The sequence below is a fragment of the Neoarius graeffei genome, chromosome 24 (assembly GCF_027579695.1).
Source record: "Neoarius graeffei isolate fNeoGra1 chromosome 24, fNeoGra1.pri, whole genome shotgun sequence".
Classification (NCBI taxonomy): Eukaryota; Metazoa; Chordata; class Actinopteri; order Siluriformes; family Ariidae; genus Neoarius; species Neoarius graeffei.
The window spans coordinates 42723139-42745021 of NC_083592.1; the positions used below are offsets into that span (position 1 = coordinate 42723139).

The 21883-nt window shown below is 41.8% G+C and overlaps 1 protein-coding gene across 3 annotated transcripts in view; it reads left to right on the forward strand.

Moving 5' to 3' along the window:
• The window catches only part of arl15a (ADP-ribosylation factor-like 15a), a 152391-nt gene that overhangs the window by 116269 nt on the left and 14239 nt on the right, over positions 1 to 21883 (forward strand). The window contains exon 5 of one of the 3 annotated variants that reach the window (XM_060906669.1): positions 3031 to 3096. The exons of the other annotated variants lie outside the window; for them this stretch is intronic. Coding sequence (XP_060762652.1) covers positions 3031 to 3063 — 33 coding nt within the window. The 3' untranslated portion in view covers positions 3064 to 3096. Of the gene's footprint in view, positions 1 to 3030; positions 3097 to 21883 lie in introns of those variants that run through there. 3 annotated transcript variants of the gene reach the window in all.

Genomic DNA, 21883 nt, shown 5'->3' on the forward strand with positions numbered 1-21883 from the left:
TTGTATGAAGATTTTATTTATCAAATTTGCAAAAAATAAAAATAAAAATGCTCTGTTTCTTAAAATCCAGTGAATGTGAATAGAATAAAACAGTTATTCCACTCAATCTCATGTACAACTTGATTTCATGGAATAACTGTTAATTATTGCATGACTGTGTGCCTTTATTGTATCTTGCTGAAGACATGCATGCTAAATCCTTTTTTTTAAACAATTACAATAAATATTTCCCAAATATGGAGAGGATCTTTGAGTATTTCCAACTGACTACGTTTTTCATTGATCATCTTCCTAAACAACTCCTCATTAGAGGCAGCATGGTGGTGTAGCAGTTAGTACTGTCGCCTCACCCCAGGAAGGTTCTGAGTTCGAGCCCAGTGGCCGACAGGGGCCTTTCTGCGTGGAGTTTGCATGTTCTTCCCATGTCTGCATGGGTTTCCTCCGGGTGCTCCGGTTTCCTCCACGGTACAAAGACATACAGTTAGGTTAACATGGAGTAGGCTTCGGCTGAAATGCCCTTGAGCAAGGCACCTAACCCCCAACTACTCTCTGGGTGCTGTAGCATAGCTGCCCACTGCTCTGGGTATGTGTATGTGCTCATTGCTGACTTGTGTGTGTTCATGTGTGTGTTCACTGCTTTACAGTGCCTTGCAAAAGTATTCATCCCCCTTGGTGTTTGTTCTGTTTTGTTGCATTACAGGCTGGAATTAAAATGGATTTTTGGAGGGTTAGCACCATTTGATATACACAACATGCCTACCACTTTACAGGTGCACATTTTTTTTTCTTGTGACACAAACAATAATTAAGATGAAAAAACAGAAACCTGGAGTGTGCATAAGTATTCACCCCCTTTCATATGAAACCCCTAAATAAGAGCTGGTCCAACCAATTCACTTCATAAGTCACATAATTAGTTGATTAAGATCCACCTGTGTGCAATCAAAGTATCACATGATCTGTCACATGTCTGTATAAATCAACCTGTTCTGGAAGGACCCTGACTCTGCAACACTACTAAGCAAGCAACAAGAAAAACCAAGGAGCACTCCAAACAGGTCAGAGACAAAGTTGTGGATAAGTATAGATCAGGGTTGGGTTATAAAAAACATCCCAAACTTTGAATATCCCAGGGAGCACCATTAAATCCATTATAGCAAAATGGAAAGACTATGTCAACACTACAAACCTGACAAGAGAAGGCCACCCACCAAAACTCACAGACCAGGCAAGGAGGGCATTAATCAGAGATGCAACAAAGATACCAACGATAACGCTGAGGGATCTGCAAAATCCACAGCGGAGATGGGAGTATCTGTTCATAGGACCTCTTTAAGCCAGACATTCCACAGAGTGGGGCTTTATGGAAGAGTGGCCAGAAAAAGTCATTGCTTAAAAAAATCGCATTTGGAGTCTGCCCAACAGCATGTGGCAGACTCCCCAAACACATGGAAGAAGATTCTCTGGTCAGATGAGACAAAAATTTAACGTTTTGGCCATCATGGGAAATGTCATGTGTGGTACAAACCCAACACCCTGAGAACACCATTCCGACAGTGAAGCATGGTGGTAGCAGCATCATGCTGTGGGGATGTTTTTCATCTGCAGGGACAGAAAAGCTGGCCAGGACTGAAGGAAAGATGGATGGCACTAAGTACAGGGCAATTCTGGAGGAAAACCTGTTTGAGTTGGCCAGAGGTTTTAGACTGGGAGGAAGGTTCACGGTTTAGCAGGACAATGACCCTAAACATACTGCTAAAGCTACACTGGAGTGATTTAAAGGGAAACATTTAAATGTCTTGGAATGGCCTAGTCAAAGCACAGACCTCAATTCAATTGAGAATCTGTGGCATAACTTAAAGATTGCTGTACGCCAACGCAACCCATCTAACTTGAAGGAGTTGGAGCAGTTTTGCCTTGAGGAATGGACAAAATTCCAGTGGCTCGATGTGCTAAACTAATAGAGACATACCCCAAGAGACTTGCAGCTGTAACTGTAGCAAAAGGTGGCTCTATAAAGTATTGACTTTTTTTTGGGGGGGGGGTTAGAATACTTATGCACACTCCAGATTTCTGTTTTTTCATCTTAATTTTTGTTTGTGTCACAATACAAAAACAATCTGCACCTTTAAAGTGGTAGGCATGTTGTGTAAATCAAATGGTGCTAACCCCCCAAAAATCCATTTTAATTCCAGCTTGTAATGCAACAAAACAGGACAAACATCAAGGGGGATGAATACTTTTGCAAGGAATTGTAGATGGGTTAAATGCAAAGGAGGAATTTCACTGTGCTTGAGTGTACATGTGACAAATAAAGGCTTCTTCTTCTTCGTGTGTAGTATTTTACATACCACAACACAGGCTTATCACCTTGCTGTGTTAACTACTCGACCCCAAGCATATCAGCATGACAACCATTGCACTCAACTTACTTTTAAAGCCTGTGAACCGTAAATACCTGTAATCTGTCTGAGACAGAGTCTGAGTCCACTTTTATTACTTTTTTTTCCTAATCTGACTTACTGTACATTAATGGTTTACATTAACTCATGCTGCTCCACCTCTGACATACACAGTTCCACACGGTTTCCAAAGCAGATGTCTGTAAACAGGCATCATCAGTAAGCCTGGCTCATGGCAGATACCAGATTATATGCAACAGGCCTCTTAGCAGGATAAGTAGATGCCTGAGGGCCCGCACCTGAATCACCACGCAGTGCCTTAGACAAATACAATCTCACTTTGGACAAAAGGTGATATTTAGAGGAACTTTTCAGAGCTGTTTCACTAAACCAATTCCATGTATCTACCAAAGTAACCATTTTATTCTCCAGATTATTGAAGGACATGTGTGTACCTGTTGGAGATATTCTTGCATGATATACCAAAAAGCTCTCTTGGTGGTGCTGTGAAAAGTCTAGACCTTTGGGGTCCTACAGGGACCACTCCTTTGCTGAAGTAAATCTTACTTGCTGTGTGCTTAACACTGTTCAAACACTATTGACTTCTTTTCATTTTTTTTGGTTTTAGCAACAAAGAAGTACGTGTGTGGCTGAACAGTGAGGATATTGAGACAGATGTTCCTGGAAGTTGAGAAACAATGTTGATCCTCTTGGAAAGTGAAGGCTTTTTATCAGGAGGGCTTTTGTGTGGTGTGTTTGCACAAACTTGTAATCTTTTGTGTATTGGTATAAACAAGATATGCATCTGTTCCTGATGTTTCTCACATTTGATTTGGTTCTTCAATTTGTTGATTTCCACTTTTTTACTAGCTGCAAATAGATAATGGTAATAGTTGCTTTCAGTGATGTCGAGCACAGCCCTTACGTGTAAATGAAAATACCTCGGTTCCTTATGTGATCAGAGAAAAAACCTCCACACCCTTTGAGGATTTTCCTAATTACTGTTTACTGTCAGTAACATCAGCAGGTTCTATGAGTTGTTTTCATATCACAGGCATTCGTCGTTACACCTTAAATCTGTAAAAGCTCCATTTTGGTGTATGTAAAGAAGAGGCTTAAGATTGGATTTAAATGTACACAATGGTCAGGTGGAACCTGAGTCATAATACAGCAAACAGGAATCGAACAGTAAGAGGAAGTATGTTTAATGTCAAAGAAATGAAGTCACAAGCAAGCTAAGTTCAATGATATGACTCAGGGAGTGATTGAGTGGGTAAAATGGTGTTACACAAAAACCCACAGTTACCCAGTGTGTGATGGACTAGGGCCCTCCCATACCTACAACACCCATTCCTCCCACATACCACCAATAAAATAGTCATCAAATTAACTCAAACAGCAAATATGTTTACTAGAACACATACACAATGCAATTTTAATGAGAACATTTCTTAGTTGTACATTTGGGCCACTTTTGATCCAGAATTTATAATACCCAATAGATACAGTTAGAGAGATAATATTTAGGCCACAATTCACTTGATGCTGCTATAACTGATCCTTCTGAGTATAAACTGATGACCAGGAATAGTCTCCAAAATGGAAGATTTATGCATTCAGTCATTTAGCAGATGCTCTTATCCAGAGTCGCTTGGGGAACAGTTGGGGTGAGGTGCCTTGCTCAAGGGCACTTCAGCCATTCCTGCTGGTCTAGGGAATCAAACCAGCAAACTTTTTAGTTCCAAAGCTGCTTCTCTAACCATTCGGCTATGGCTTCCCCATGTCACATGGCAAGCTGCATTTTCTTATAAGTGATAACAGAAACTCTTCTCATGTATGTTACACAATATTAAAGGAGAACTGAAGGCAAATGTTTTATTATCAAAATTCTATTTATTTCATTTTATTAAAGATCAGAACGCATTTTTGATGGCTATTTTGTCGCTGCTATAGCAAGTTATGAGTGTGTGAAATATGCTATGTAATATATCAGTCCATATGTCAAAGCAATGGCCGTAAACGAGATTCGTTGAGACCTGTGCGAGACATCGTAGGACGGAAGTAAAACGTACAGCGGAAATCAAAGTGACCAACCTCTGCCAACGTTGTCAAAAGACACGCGCGCCCTCTTTTGAATGCTGATGTAATCAAGCCGGAAGCTGTGTTTGTTTTGATAGCAATTAGGAAAGTTTGAAAAAAGTAGGCAGTAATCATCATTTAAACTTGCTTTTGTGCAATATTTCATTTGGAAAACAGTTTTCAAAATGGCGGCACTGACACCTGGCTGACACTTCACGTTTCGAAGTCTCGCACAAGTCTTGTGAAGATCGCGCGGATAAGCGATGCCTACCGTGGACCAAACGAACTAAATTCAACATGGCTAAAAACCGAATAGGCTGATAAGTATAATATTTAATTGCAATTAGTTGCCAATACGAGTCACGATATAAGGTTACGATATAAGGTGTTTATCGAAGCAGATGGCGGCGCACGTGAGTGCTGCGGCTTGTAGCCCTCTAGTTTGGTGCTTTTTAATGTGTTTAGTTTGGTTTTCATGGCATTTACATGGCAAGCTCCGTCAGGCACGATGTGTATATAGCCGTGCAAACCTGATCAGCATCGGTTTTCAAAACAGCATTCCTGTTACGGACTATTTCCGACAAGCCAACAACATACCGCCCAAAATATCAAGGACACCGGGATCTCCATGGATTGTTGTCGGCTCCAACAGGCAGTGGCGACGGAGACGGGACAGGAAACAGAAGTGGGGATGTCGAGCCGGCCTGATAAAGAGGCTTAAGAAGGATCCTCACAAACCACCGCTCCCCAGCGTCTTCCTGGAAGACCTGTCGTGCAGAAAATGGATGACCTGGCGCTACGGATAGCAACCGACAACTTTGTCTGGGACTGCTGTGTGTTGATACTGACTGAGACCTGGCTACATCCTGCTATACCCGACAACACTGTGCAGTTAGCAGGCCGCGTCATTCACCGGAATGACAGAAACAGTGACTCTGGTAAGAAAAGAGGAGGTGGTCTATGCGTGTACATCAATAATGACTGGTGTTCACAAAGCCATGCCACTCATAAATACTGTTCCCCCGATCTTGAGGCATTAACTGTCATCTGCCGCCCTTTTTAGTTACCTAGGGAGCTAACTGTTGTCTCCATCACGGTTGTGTATATCCCTCCAGATGCTAACGTGGACTTGGCCCTAAGCTATCTCCATGGATGCATTACCAAACAACAGCAGGCCCATCCAGATGGGGTACGCATAATAGCTGGGGATTTTAATCAGGCATGCCTGAAAACTGTTCTCCCTAAATTCACCCAATATGTGCAATGTGCCACTAGAGAAAACAACACCCTTGATCATGTTTACTGTAATATTAAGCATGCATATAAAACAGAGCCACACCCTCACATTGGCCAGTCTGACCACCTTTCGTTGCACCTTATACCCGCCTATACTCCCTATATCAGGAAAAGTAAGCCAGCCACCAGGGTGATCAAAACCTTGCCTGAGGACGCCCTCTCCCAGCTTCAAGACTACTTTGCCACCATGGACTAGAACCTGTTTGAAAGCCAGGTTTTGGAGGAATTTATAGTGACTGTGCTATCATACATTGTTTACTGTATTGAAATGGTTACCATCACTAAGCACGTCAGGATATTCCCCAACCAAAAACCCTGGATGACGAGTGAAGTACGGCACCTCATCAGGGACCATAATGCAGCATTCAGGTCAGGAGACAGAGAACTGTACAGCACATCCAGAGCTAGCCTGAAGAAGGGCATCAGGGCTGCTAAGGCGGAATACAAAAGGAAAATAGAGGGATACATCACAGAGAAGAACCCACGTCAAGTGTGGCATGGACTGCAATGCATCACCAACTACAAGGGCCACGACATCACACCCCCCTCCGACGATGCTTCAATGGCAGAGGAGTTAAATAACTTCTTTGCCCGGTTCGAGGCTAATGGTCAATCAGCACCCCCCCAAGCCTTCACCAACACCCCGCTAATCCTCCAGGAACATCAGGTGAGGAGGGTGTTGAGGGAGGTTAATCCATGGAAAGCAGCTGGACCTGACGGAGTACCAGGCAAGGTACTTAAGGCGTGCGCAGACCAACTCACAGGAGTCTTCACCAGGATCTTCAACACCTCCCTGTCTCGAGCAATCGTCCCATCCTGCTGGAAATCCGCCACTATCATTCCAGTTCCAAAAACATCCGCCAGCAAAAACCTGAACGACTTTAGGCCAGTGGCATTAACATCTGAGGCAATGAAGTGCCTGGAAAAGCTGGTTGCCCAGCACATCAAGGGCTACCTCCCTCCATCCTTCGACCCCCACCAGTTCACCTACAGGGCAAACCGTTCCACTGAGGATGCCATCGCCACCACTCTCCATGCAACGCTGAGCCACCTTGACCACCCTGGTAACTATGCAAGACTACTCTTCATAGATTTCAGCTCAGCCTTCAACACAATAAGCCCAGACATTCTGATCAAAAAACTCCTGGACCTTCGCCTCCCCCCTCCACCTGCGCTTGGATTAAAGACTTCCTCTCCAATAGGCCACAACAGGTGAGACTCGGACAGCATCTTTCCCCTCTGCTCACAGTCAGCACTGGCTCCCCCCAAGGCTGTGTGTTGAGCCCACTTCTGTACACTCTCTACACATCAGACTGTACCCCCACCCACCCCTCCAACCTCATCATAAAGTTTGCAGACGACACCACAGTGGTCGGTCTCATTTCAGGGGGCGATGAGACAGCATACAGAGCAGAGGTGCAGTCACTCGCAACCTGGTGCTCATCAAACAACTTACTTCTCGACACAATAAAAACCAAGGAAATCATCATAGACTTCAGACGCAAATGCACTGCCCATGCCCCACTAAACCTTAATGGCGACTGTGTTGAAAGGGTGCCATCATTTAAATTCCTAGGGGTGCACATCTCTGAAGATCTCACTTGGTCCACCAACACTAAGGCAATAACCAAGAAGGCCCAGCAGCGACTGCACTTCCTGAGAATTCTCAAGAAGAACCATCTGGAACAGAGGCTGCTGGTGTCCTTCCACCGGTCAATCATCGAAAGCATTCTCACTTACAGCATCACAGCTTGGTATGCGGGATGCTCGGCAGCAGACAGGAAGGCTCTGCAGAGGGTCATTAGCACAGCCCAATAGACCATAGGCTGCCCTCTGCCCTCCCTGGAAGAGCTTGCCGATGCCCGCTGCCTCTCCAGGTCCAGGTCCATTCTCAAAGACTCTGCCCACCCAGCCCACCACCTGTTCAACCTGCTTCCCTCCGGCAGGCGGTTCAGGTCCATAAACACCCGCACTACAAGACTGTCCAACAGCTTTTTCCCAAGGGCCATACGTTCACTTAACAAGAGCTATATCCCCCTGCAGACATTAGCCACCCACCAGCCCAACCCCCTCCCCCCCTTCTTCGTTCGCCATGATTAACTGTACCTCTGGACATTGACTTTGAGCACTTGCACTTTATCACGAGGCACTTTATAGTCTGGTGCTGCTATGTTTTGTCATGATGCTATACTTTTGGTGCTGGGGAGTGTCTTGTTTTGTCTGGGAGGGAAGGAGGGAGTAGTGTTTTGTGTGAGGGGTGTAGTGTATAGGCTTGGGGTGGGAGTGTTTGTTTGAGTGGGAGAGGTGGGGCTGTCTTTGGAGCTGGAAAGAGGGTGTGTGTGAGAGTGTATGGAGTCCTGTCTGTTTACATATTTATTATTTTTTTACTACCTGTTAGTCTTGAAGCACTGATCAAGAGTGGCAATTCTTTTCTTTTATGCAATGACAAATAAAGCTTCTATTCTATTCTACTAAAACCGAAAATGCAATTGAATAACACGTTAATTAAGAAATAAAGCAAGTTTAAAAATGACTTCAGTTCTCCTTTAAATGTGACTATAGCTGGTTAAAAAGTATGACAAGAATTAATCATTGATTAATAGATTAAAAAATGGTAACAGTTACCAAATTGCTGTGGTATGAGAGGAATTAAACATTTTGGGATTAGATGTTATTGGAAAACAATATTGGTAGTGGGTTTTTTTCAATCGAATGAAGAAACTAAAATAATTCAATTTCGTTCAATTGTATTTGTGTAGCACTTTTAACAATGCACATTTTGTCACAAAGCAGCTTCACATAAATATATACATTCAAGAAATAAATTTTTACATACTCATCTCATCTCATTATCTCTAGCCGCTTTATCCTGTTCTACAGGGTCGCAGGCAAGCTGGAGCCTATCCCAGCTGACTACGGGCGAAAGGCGGGGTACACCCTGGACAAGTCGCCAGGTCATCACAGGGCTGACACATAGACACAGACAACCATTCACACTCACATTCACACCTACAGTCAATTTAGAGTCACCAGTTAACCTAACCTGCATGTCTTTGGACTGTGGGGGAAACCGGAGCACCCAGAGGAAACCCACGCGGATACGGGGAGAACATGCAAACTCCACACAGAAAGGCCCTCGCCGGCCCCGGAACCCAGGACCTTCTTGCTGTGAGGCGACAGCACTAACCACTACACCACCGTGCCGCCATTTTTACATACTGATATGAATTATAAATTTTATCCCTAATAAGCAAGCTAGAAGGTGATGGTGGTAAGGAAAACTTCCCTGAGACGACATTGAGGAAGAGACCTTTAGAGGAACCAGACTCAAAAGGGAACCCATCCTCATCTGGGTGATCCCAAATAGTGTGATTATAAATAACTTGCATTTTTATCCCTGATTTCGAAAAAGTTGGGATGCTGTGTAAAATGAAAATAAAACCAGAATGCAATGATTTGTGAGTCCTTTTTGACCTATATTCAATTGAATAATACAATACAAAGATGCGTTACTTAATGTTCAAACTGATACATTTTATTGTTTTTTGTTTGTTTGTTATTACATTTTTTCTGAATTTGATGCTTCCAACGCCTTCCAAAAAAGTTGGGGAAGGGGCAACAAAAGACTGAGAAATTTGTGGAATGCTCAAAAAACACCTGTTTGGAACATCCATCCATTATCTCTAGCCACTTTATCCTGTTCTACAGGGTTGCAGGCAAGCTGGAGCCTATCCCAGCTGACTATAGGCGAGAGGCGGGGTACACCCTGGACAAGTCGCCAGGTCATCGCAGGGCTGACACATAGAGACAAACAACCATTCACACTCACATTCACACCTACGGTCAATTTAGAGCCACCAGTTAGCCTAACCTGCATGTCTTTGGACTGTGGGGGAAACCGGAGCACCCTGAGTAAACCCATACAGACATGGGGAGAACATGCAAACTCCACACAGAAAGGCCCTCATTGGCTGCTGGGCTTGAACCCAGGACCTTCTTGCTGTGAGGTGACAGTGCTAATCACTACACCACCGTGCCGCCCCTGTTTGGAACATAAATGGGTCAATTACTAATTGGAAAGGCTCAGATATTCACAAGCAAGGATGGGTCAAGGTTCACCTTCTTCTTCTTTTGGCTGCTCCCAATTAGGGGTCACCACAGCGGATCTTTCGTCTCCATTGCTGTCTGTCTTCTGCATCCTTCTCTACCACACCTGCCACTTTCATGTCCGTCAAGGTTCACCACTTTGTGAAAAACTGCATGGGCAAATAGTCAAACGGTTTAAGAACAACATCACTTGTGAGGCAACAGTGCTTGCCACTACACCACCGTGCCGCCCCAGGTTTGAGACGAAATCTGCAAATTCACAAAGGAATTCAGAGTATGGCCCTTGTAAATAATAATTAGCGGTATTGACTGGGTAGACTTATTTTGGTGTCTATATGTGTTATTTTAGGATAAAGAACTTCACATGCATTGAATTTATGTCCAGGTTTTTGTGCGGCACCAAGAGTATCATTACAAATAACTCTGACACAGTTAACTGGATCATACTATCTTTTCTTAAAACAACATTATAATGAAATATTATTTTTATTTTCAAATCCAACTTTCTCCTAATCCAAACAAAAAGCTTTGTTAAAGACAGTCTTCAAAAATTGAGTTTCCTTTCGATGACATCTAGCGAACTTTAGATATCCTAGTATTTGGATCTGGATGTTATGATTGTTTGTAATTTAGGCCCCATGGAACATAACAGCAATCAAATCTGATCTGAAAATGTACTGCCCTGAAGCATTTATGGTTAGACTCCAAAAATCATTCAGATATCTATTCCCACACACATCTTCCAATGGCATTGTATCAGGGTGGGTTACTGCAACCCACTGCACTTAGGTGGAGTATCAGATTTGTCAGTCTCTGTCCCTTTCTCACATTTTTATTATTCTAAGCTATTTTAATATGATCCTGCAATTAAATCAGCCTGAACATGTCTGAAGAGAGTGGAAAGTTGTGAAAATGTTTTGAAGAAAAACATCTCATTTGTGGCTGATCTTGGAGAAGCATTGCTGCTTCTATTCTCATCATATTTCACTTATACTTAGGTAAAGATTCTTAGCAAGAAACTATCTTGGATTTCCTCCATCCATAATGCATTTGTAATCAAATGGAATTACAATTCTGGTAAAAAAAAATCCAGAGGTTTTGTTATTATATTAGATATATTAATGTATACATTATTTTGAACATGGTATAATCATTTTTATTCTATCCACACTCACTGGATATGAGCAATCCACTCTGACTGGCTACTCTTACTACTAGGCTATCAGCTCGTATACCGTACCGTGAGTATAGAAAAATTAAATGGCAGAGCGCATAAAGTCAGATATATCACTTTGTTACCAAGTATTTAAAAGAAACAGAAATAGTTAAAAGAATATAGTTATTTTTTCCCCCAATATATCCTGTTCCACACTCCAGCCCAGTTGGTGGCGGTAATGCACCTTTAAGTTGTTTGCCAATGACCAAAAAACCCAAAAGAAGAAGAACATCATGGCGGAGCGTGTTGCTGAACCAACAGAGGACGAAATAAAAACTCTACTCAAAAACAAAACCCCAAAAATAAAAAAAACCACAAAATATGGAATGAAACTATTTCATGGTAAGAAGGTATTGGTTAATTTTTTTCAATAATTATTATTATCACACCACATCACATTATCTCTAGCCGCTTTATCCTTCTACAGGGTCGCAGGCAAGCTGGAGCCTATCCCAGCTGACTACGGGCGAAAGGCGGGGTACACCCTGGACAAGTCGCCAGGTCATCACAGGGCTGACACATAGACACAGACAACCATTCACACTCACATTCACACCTACGGTCAATTTAGAGTCACCAGTTAACCTAACCTGCATGTCTTTGGACTGTGGGGGAAACCGGAGCACCCGGAGGAAACCCACGCGGACACGGGGAGAACATGCAAACTCCGCACAGAAAGGCCCTCGCCGGCCCCGGGGCTCGAACCCAGGACCTTCTTGCTGTGAGGCGACAGTGCTAACCACTACACCACCGTGCCGCCCAATTATTATTATTATTATTATTATTATTATTATTATAGCATTTTTCACAAATTATTAGTGTCATTTCACTGGTTTGTTTATATTCTAAGCGGAAATTATTTGGTCGGATGTTTTGTATAAAGTTTTTATTTATCGAATTTGCAAAAAATACAAATAAAAATGCTCTGTTTCTCAAAATCCAGTGAATGTGGATAGAATAAAACAGTTATTCCACTCAATCTTGTCGTACATGGCTTATAGCCAACTCGGCGCTATGTGCCTCATCAACTATCAGCTCATGTACGACCCGATTTCGTGGAATAACTGTTAAATATAGAACATTACTAGGCTTTACCTCCTTTTATAGATGCATTAGGGTAAAAATGAGTTATTAAAAATAAACATTTCATAGAAATTGTCCCTTTTTTTTGTTTAGGTACGAAAAATATCACTTGACCTGCTTGAATATTCTCTTACCAAAAAGACTGGAGACATTTATAAACAGAAATAACATTCTGTTTTATTTCTTATACAACAGGTGTTAAATCCTGAGTTACCAGCTCCTAACACCTTAATATGCAGCCAAGGGAAAAGACCTTTCTGAAACTGGATGTAGCTCAATCATATGCATTCGTTTTGTGGCCTCTGCTATTACAGGTTATCATTTTCTCATCTGTAAAGAGGCCCTTTTTTTTTTGCATATTTTGAGTGAGATTGTTGCAAGTGGCTTTAATGGCCCCCACATGAATCTTAGGTTGTTTTCCAACCCTGAAAGGATTTCCTCTCCAGTCTCAGCACCTCTTTTTTTTTTTGTTAAAAAATAGTACTGTATTGAGACAAAGCTCAATTTCTGTCTAATTTTCAATTAAATTCAGCCTTCTTTAATGCAGACAGTGAAGAATATACAGTATAGTGGTTACTTATTCTCATTTGGATGATATCCAAAGTAGCTTATAATTGAGACATACAGTAAGCATCTTGGTTAAAGGCCCAAGAGTGTCAGCTTAATGGTGCTGGGATTTGAACTCACAAGCTTGTGATTAGTATCCCAGTGCCTTAACCACTGAATCACTACTTCTCCCAGCTCTTCCCCCCAACATGTGTAATTGTTTTCTAAACATATATAATTGTTTCACTCTTTTTAATTATGATTAATAGCCATTTGAGCCAGTGGTGGTTCAGTGGTTAAGACTCTGAACTAGTGCTCAAAAGTGAGTTCAAATCCCAAAATTGGCAAACAGCCACCATTGGGATCTTGAGCAAGGCCCATTATCCTCAGCTGTGTGGTTGGATTGTATACCGTCTTATTGCTGTACTCCTTCTCAAAGCAGCTTACCTTGAAGACCATCTTCTGCCAAATGTGATTAAAATAGGGTCCAAACAAAGGGCTTCATTTATTAAACTGGATAGGAATGGATTTAGGGCGGCACGGTGGTGTAGTGGTTAGCGCTGTCGCCTCACAGCAAGAAGGTCCTGGGTTCGAGCCCCGTGGCCGGCGAGGGCCTTTCTGTGCGGAGTTTGCATGTTCTCCCCGTGTCCATGTGGGTTTCCTCCGGGTGCTCCGGTTTCCCCCACAGTCCAAAAACATGCAGACTAGGTTAACTGATGACTCTAAATTGACCGTAGGTGTGAGTGTAAATGGTTGTCTGTGTCTATGGTGGGGTTTACATTAGACTGTATCAGCAGATCATCAGATTAACGTTTTTAAAACGATTAGTGTGCACACAGTAACGCCAATACTCGATTCGCGTGCACACAGCAACACCAATACACGGATACGCTCGGCTCCGCAGGCATCCTGCGCTCCAAATCACTCCGCCCTGAACAGCGAGTGCCCTCTGGAGGGTGCGCACTCCGGCCCTGCGCAGCTCACAGAGCGCGCGAGTGGAGTGCACGAGCAGTGATTCGGGACTGAGCCGCTGTGTGTGTGATCCCAGCGCATATCACTTACCACTTGCAAGTGGAAGGATGGCAAGCCTAAAGACAATCATAACTACACAATGGGCAGTATTTGCATCAGTATTTGCAGTATTTTCATACTTTTATACTCTTTAATGAAAGGTGATACAAGGCGGAAGTCCGCGCCGTTTTTCAGCAGTCGCGTCACATGACCAACGCCAGCGAATCAGGAAGGTGGATGTCACAGTGACGTTGTCCAATGACGACGCCAGCTAGAGCTCAGCACAGCGTATCCGCGTATCCGCGTATTCTCAATGTTTACACAGCACCGGACCAGACACGATCTAAATTGAATACGTGGACGCTGGCGGATTCCCGTTTCCCGGCGTTTCCAGGCGTTTTAATGTAAACGGACAGTGCATCCGCGAAGAAAACGAGACAGATACGGTCTAATGTAAACTTGGCCTATGTGTCAGCCCTGTGATGACCTGGCGACTTGTCCAGGGTGTACCCCACCTTTCGCCCGTAGTCAGCTGGGATAGGCTCCAGCTTGCCTGCGACCCTGTAGAACAGGATAAAGCGGCTAGAGATAATGAGATGAGATGAGATGAGATGAGATGAGATGAGATGAGGAATGGATTTATTTGTAAATCATTTGTTGGAGCATTTACACCAGAAATTTGGTTCGTATCCTACTCATGCTCCTGTGTGTACATTTACACATAAGAAACTTCAATGGTCAATTTCAAATCATAAAATTTGCATCAATTGCTGTAAGTTTATATCTGGATTATTCTACAGATAATCCAGATTATTCTGGATTATTCCATTTAAATTGCTTATTGATTTCCATTTACAGCATTTAGCAGGTCCCCAAAAATATATAAAAATATGCACACACACACACACACACACACACACACACACACACACACACATCTGAGGTTATTAGTATGCAGCATGACCTTTCCCATTGTACGTTGTTTCTTCCGTGTGATCTCACTACGTCTGCAAGGCGGACAGCCGATATGCTTAATTGCTTAATTTACTCCAAAGACGGCTTGTTGATTCATATGCTGATTGTTAATGAATGCCCTGTTCCAGCTTGGCACATTCTGAACTTTCGAGCATGAGGTGGCGATAACAATTACTCATCCTCCACCACAATTTAAAAAAGCGTTGAAAGTTCTGGTAGCCGTCTGGCACATTGTATGTCATTGTCAGCTGTGACGTTAGTTCACCTCACTGACTTTAACACATCCCTCCCACCTGTAGGAATGGGCCAGGTACTCAGCCCAAAACATGGCAAGTCTACAAAGTTTTTTTTTTTTTCTTGCACTGATGAGTAAACCAAAGGAGATCATTGGTGATACTTACAGTACAACTTTATATAACTGCAATGTAATATATCTCATATTTGCTCATCATTATGTATTGTCTTCTTCTTCTTCTCTGTGTATATACTCACTAGTCTGTCACCTGGTGTTTTTTCAGTCTTCAGCTGTCCAGTTTTGGTGAGTCTGTGCTCACTGTAACCTCAGATTCTTGTTCTTGGCTGAGAGGAGTGGAACCTAATGTGGTCTTCTGCTGTTGTGCCTCACGGTTCGATGTATTGTGTGATCTGTGATCCTTTTCTGCTTACCACAGTTGTAAAAAGTGTGTGCAGTTTTTTTTTTGAGTTACTATAGACTTCCTTTCATCTCAAACCAGTTTGACCATTCTCCTCTGACCTCTCTGATCAGAACTGCTGATCATTGGATGTTTTTTGTTTTTCACGCCAAATTGCCATATTTAAATTCTACAGACATGAAAATCCCAGATCAAGTTTCTGAAATACTCAAACCAGCCATCTGGCATCAACAACCATGCCACGGGTAAAGTCAGTGAGGTCCTCATTCTGATGTTTGATGTGATCATTGACTGACACGCTTGATCTGTATCTGCATGAATTTATACAATGCACTGCTGCCACATGATTGGCTGATTGGCTAACTGCACGAATAAGCAGAAGGCAGGAGTTGCTAATAACATGGCGCATAAAGAAGTTGCTAAGCCTAACTAAAGCCACCTACTTCAGAGTTAAGTAAATCACGTATCTATAGTAAAGTAAATCACTTAAAGTACTTTATGTAAGTTACTGGAGCAGCTCACCAAAGGAAAATATGGACAAAATCCACGTTTTCTGTTCTGATTAATGACTGACATGGCACCAATAAATTTGTCAAGTACCGTATTGGGTATTGCTCAGAGCGAATGTTTGCCTGCAACTGGGGCCCATGTGTGTGGAGCTGACTGATGACTGTTCTTCCGTGCACTGACAGATGGAGTCCCTCGCACTCAAACAATAACCAAACTTACTTGCACTATGTGTGTGTGTGTGTGTGTCTGTGTGTGTGTGAGAGAGCATGCACATGTTTGTGGCTATCTTTCGGAGTCTTTTCTATGTTATGTGCATGTTCAAAGTATTCGAGTAGCCATGGTTAAGCTTTTACACTAATTACTGGAAGATTGAAACTGAGTTTTTTTAAACATATATAGTACAATAAATACTTTTGTTTAATCTTCTCCATGTTGTCATGGAAGTAAAGTGCACTGATTGTCTTGTGGTGCTTTGGGACAAGCAGTTGGACAGCTTTGGTGCTTCATAAATACTGAGCTTGGGATTTCAGTTTTAACAGTATAACTGACCAAACTTTTTGTTTTATGCACACCGTATTGCCTTGAAAACAGTGAAGAGCATGAAGGTCATTATGAAGGCTGAATTGACATTATTTAGCCGGTGTTAGCCAGTCAGTGTTTCAGAGCTCTCTCTCTAGCATGCTGCCAAATTCCATCAAGTAATTCAACAGATGTCAGTGTGCTGTAGAGGAGTACCATACAATGTGAGCCTACACTGAGCCATGCACTAAGATGAGCCCATGGCCAAGTGAGTCTTTTTCTGTAATTAAGATATTTTCCAAAAAGGTCTTTTGGCAGCCATTTTCCAATGAGGTCATTGCTGAATAACGAAATACTCCTTCATGCGGAACTTACCAGCCAATGGGAATTCAGGAAATAAAGAATGATTTAATCCAGTCAATCATGTTAATCATGCTATTAGTTAGTCACTAAAATGATGTGCAATGCTACTTTCTCAGAAACTGATCTGTAAATAAGACTCACTGAATGTCCAAATCCAGATTTAATGCATAATTCTGTCACATTTAAGAAATTTCTTTTTTATATTTAGCATCATGAGCTGTGTGCCAAGTTTAATCCAGGTACTCTGAGCTTGGAATATGCTTACACTGAAATATACTGTCATTTTTGATGCCCTTTATTTTGATGAGAATTATATTTTCATCAGATTTTGATCTATAGCAGTTGAACAATACCAGACTTTTCAAATTTGATCACTTTCACCCAAACTCTTTTTTTCTATGTATGAACTTTTCATAGGTTTTTTAAATTTTTAAATTTTTATTTTTTTTTACCGCAAATAAAGCTACCAGCAATGGAAAAGTACTTGTACTGGTTCTGAGTCAAGTATGTGTCCTAAAGTATGCTTCCAACAGCTCATTTTGTGGAAATAGATTGCCTGTGGCTAACCAAGACTCAAGAGTGAATTCTCGTATTCAATAACATTTACTACATATTGGTTTAGCCAAGTGCTTTATTACTAAATGTTCGTTTAACTCGGTGACATTCAGAGTATTTTATGTGTATCTTTTCAGTTCTTACCATTATAACAACCTGAAACATGATAGAGAAAGATCACAACATCAAACAGTTTATGTGATTTAAATATTTTAACAAGGTTTTGGACTTTAAATGAAAGCACTGTATAGAAAAAATGATAGACTATGGAGGGAAAGACTGTTAATAGCTGCTATAACATAAGTGATAACAGAAACATGCCTGCCTTGTGGATTTTCCACAACAGTGCAAATACTGTAATTATAAATGAATAAAAGGTGCAATGTGTCATTCTTTAATGAATAAAATATGTTAGCACTGACAAATTGCTGTGGTATAAAAGGAATGAAACACTTTAGGACATGCTGTTATGGAAATTTAACAACTTTGGGGTGTTAAGAGGAACTCCATGTTGCATCAAATGACATCACACCACCATGTTGTTTTTTTTAATTTTCCTATGACAAAAAACAAATAGGGGCGGCACGGTGGTGTAGTGGTTAGCGCTGTCGCCTCACAGCAAGAAGGTCCGGGTTCGAGCCCCGTGGCCGGCGAGGGCCTTTCTGTGTGGAGTTTGCATGTTCTCCCCGTGTCCGCGTGGGTTTCCTCCGGGTGCTCCGGTTTCCCCCACAGTCCAAAGACATGCAGGTTAGGTTAACTGGTGACTCTAAATTGACCGTAGGTGTGAATGTGAGTGTGAATGGTTGTCTGTGTCTATGTGTCAGCCCTGTGATGACCTGGCGACTTGTCCAGGGTGTACCCCGCCTTTCACCCGTAGTCAGCTGAGATAGGCTCCAGCTTGCCTGCGACCCTGTAGAACAGGATAAAGCGGCTAGAGATATTGAGATGAGAATGAAAAAACAAATAAACAAACAAACAACAACAAAAAAAACGAGACCGTCGATGACGGCATAGCTCACTCCAGCTCCATCTAGTCCAGAAGGAACAATCTAAAGTGGGCCACTTTGCGCAATAAATGTTGCAAGCTATATATATTATATACAAGCTATATATAGAAGCTATATACACCCTAGGAATACCGACCTATTTGTCAGAAAGAATCCAAAATGGCGAGGAATTGACCGAGAAGAAACGATCTTTTTGTTGAACTGCTCATTAAGGCTTAATTAGTCCCTAACTTCATTAATAATTGTAATTAAGCAAATCTGGGTAGAAGTTCTATGCACCCTAGATGCCCCTACCTTCATGCCAGAAAGAATCAAAATCGGTGAAGAACTGAGGGAGAAGAAGGGATTTGTGTGGAAACTGCTCGTTAGGATTTAATTACTCCATATCTTCATTAGTAATTGCAATTATGCAAATTTGGGTAGATGCCATATGCACTCCAGGCAGACCTACCTTCCTGCCAAAAAGAATAAAAATCGGTGAACAATTGAGAGAGAAGAAGTGATTTTCGTGAAGTGTGGACAACGCTGGACAGACGACGGACAACACGTGATGGAATAAGCTCATCACCTGTTGGCCGGATGAGCTAATAAGCGCTATTTATTTTAGAAAACCATTTTCAAAATGTGTATGTACACAGTCGCACAGACATAGACATAATATTTTTTATTTTCTTTCTTTTCTCAGATAGCACATTAATTTATGACTGTCTATGTACAGAAACGAAACCATATTTATTAGAAAAATGTGCAATGAGTAAGAAACACTGGTCATTGTCAATATGCACATCTTCCTAAGCATGTGAAAACAGATCAAAAAACTTAGCTTACATCAGAGACGTTTGATAAATAAATCCAGAAGTATGGGGTTGTCTATTTTGTAAGCATCACCTCTACACCCATGGAGGACAGGCAGACCTTGCTTGAGCATGCCATGATCCCTAGCCTGTCTGGTTGAGAGAACATGCATTTTGCATGTGGTTTGATGGATCTGGGCTTTGTCTGGCTATCACATTCCTCTTTGGAAGGACTTCAAAAGGGAAGTGGCGGGAGAAGTTCCATTGTAAGATGGGTGAACCCGGAAAGCCCTTGGCTCTTGTGTTTTTCAGTTATCACATGAAGAGACTGGGATGCAAGGTTACAGGTTTAGGCCTTTCTTTCACTGGCTGGCGCATGGCTCAACATGATCTCCACCAACACAGGGTTATAATGTTATGTAGTCCTAAGTTCAGGCACATGACATGTTAATGTTGCCTAGTTAATAAGACAAACATATGACAGACAAGACAATCTGGGAGTGCAACGCTTTTCCCACCACTAAGATCACCACTTCAGATCGATTAAGAAACCAAATGAGAAATACGTTTGCCCTAAATTGAACCTATTATGCCCCTTTCAGGAGTTGTAGCACATTCAGCCAGTATGTATTGATTGCCTTTTTGACAACTGAAAGCATGATATGTGAAGTTACTCCAATGTCTTTGTCACTCTTTGTCCTTTTCGTAGGTCTTCCCCCTTGCAAACAATGTCCCCACCCTTTGTAACACAGGACCACTTGTTTTTCGCTCTTAGGATTAGATCTACTTGGGTGAGGGGCAGCGGGCAAGATGTGTGGGCATCCTGCCTGGCTTTTCCCACACGTCTCTGTCAGATGTAGGTGAACCTTGACCCCTATGAGTCCTCACCACCACAGGATGAGACACCATTCAGTCGGCAGTTTCTTTTCAGTGCTGTGCCTCCATTTAAAAACCAGGCTCACATTGTGACCATCCTCCCTATTGTCTAGCCAGCAGGCGAGGTCAGGAGACCGGCCGCTACAGGCCAAGATGAGACTTCTGAAAGCTCATTCACATCTGACCTGACCTCCCAATTCCACTGCTGAGTCATAAGGATCAAATGCTGGGAATTCGGTGTGTCTCCTCTCCTTAGTTATTCTTTGAATGAAAAAGGGCCAGTGGTGTAGTCGAGGCCATACGCACGTATATCCAGCAGTGTTTTTTAAACTGTGCTATTTATGTATCATGACTTGTAATGACCAGTTTACTCAGTATATGCTTAATATACCCATTACAAGACTAGATAGCATCCCTGAAAAGGACCAGCAGAATGTATAAGGACTGATTTTCTTTTACTAATATATTAGCATGTTTTAAATGTAGTTTTTTTTTCTTTTAAACTGAGTGTTATATTTCAAAAGAACAGAGCAATTGCTCACTTTGGAGCACTAAACATTTATGAAAATTCCAAATCATTTATAAAGTTCAGGATATATATATACTTTTTACTTTTTTACATTTTGCATTACTCATTATTTTCCTCTTTTCCTTGTTGAGAAAAGAAGACACAAACTCTCCCAAAATACCTTAAAGCTAGACGGCCTTTCGATTTCATAAAATCAGTGAAATTTAGTTCCCTTTGAAATTTGGTCATTGTGATATATGTTTATTTCTGTAATATCTCACAAAACACCTGGCCATTCTGTGGCTGGGAAGTTATTTAATTTGAGGGAATTCCCGAGCAAATAATGTACATGAAATCGCTCACTTCTCGAAGTCAAGCAGACAGAGGAAGTCCATGTGCGCATGCGCAGGTTTACTTTCTTCTTCTTCTTTTGGATTTTAAAGCAGCTGGCATCCACAGTGTTGCATTACTGCCATCTACAGGTTTATCTTGACCGTGCACTGACAGTTACATCATTCTGTCACTAAACGAACAGCTGATCATACCAAGGTGCTCGCTGACCACCGATATTTATTAGTTTGGTCTTGCGTTTCCTTTCCTTTGCAACATAACTTATTTTCTTCTCACTTTCCATTACTGTAGTCAGTCTTTCATGTTTCATTCGCACACTCATGTCCTCCATTCTTCTCTCTTGTTTCAAATTTGTATCCCACAATGCCTTGTGCGAACGGGGAAAGCCCACCACGTCATGCATGACGTAATATCTAGAATTGGGTCATGGTGAAGCAGGAAAAAATAGTGGAGAATTTAGGGCCATGTGGCCTTAAATTCATTAATTGTTCTATTTTAAAAAAAAACTAATAAAATTGGAAGCCTGATTTGAATTCAGTAGTTTTCAGTCCACTAAACAAAAATAATTGGGTGTCTGGGAAAATTCTTTTTATGATCTACACTTGAAAAATCTGAAAGGCAGTCTACCTTTAATCCAACACAAAGAGAATAAGTATTTTCCAGGTTTGCCTCTAGACATGAAAAAACAGAAATTTTTTTCTTTTAAATCAATTTTCCGAACTGTCCAATCAAAACCTCGCACATAGTATAGAATAACAAAAGTAAAATAATAAGTACACTAATCTATGACTGGGACAAGTGCCTCATTTACAGTGATCACAAGACAAGGGTTGTACATCTGAGGCAAGTGCTCCACCCTTTTGTCCAAGACATCCCTGATCCCTGACTCGCCTTGCAGGTTCGGACTCATGGTTGTCAAATCTGATCATTGCTGATAGTGTTCTAAACATTTTCAAGGACATGGGGGAATGGATCATTCAGTTTCAGCTTGCTAGAGACTAGAAACAGCTTCACTCTTGGATCTCTATTAGA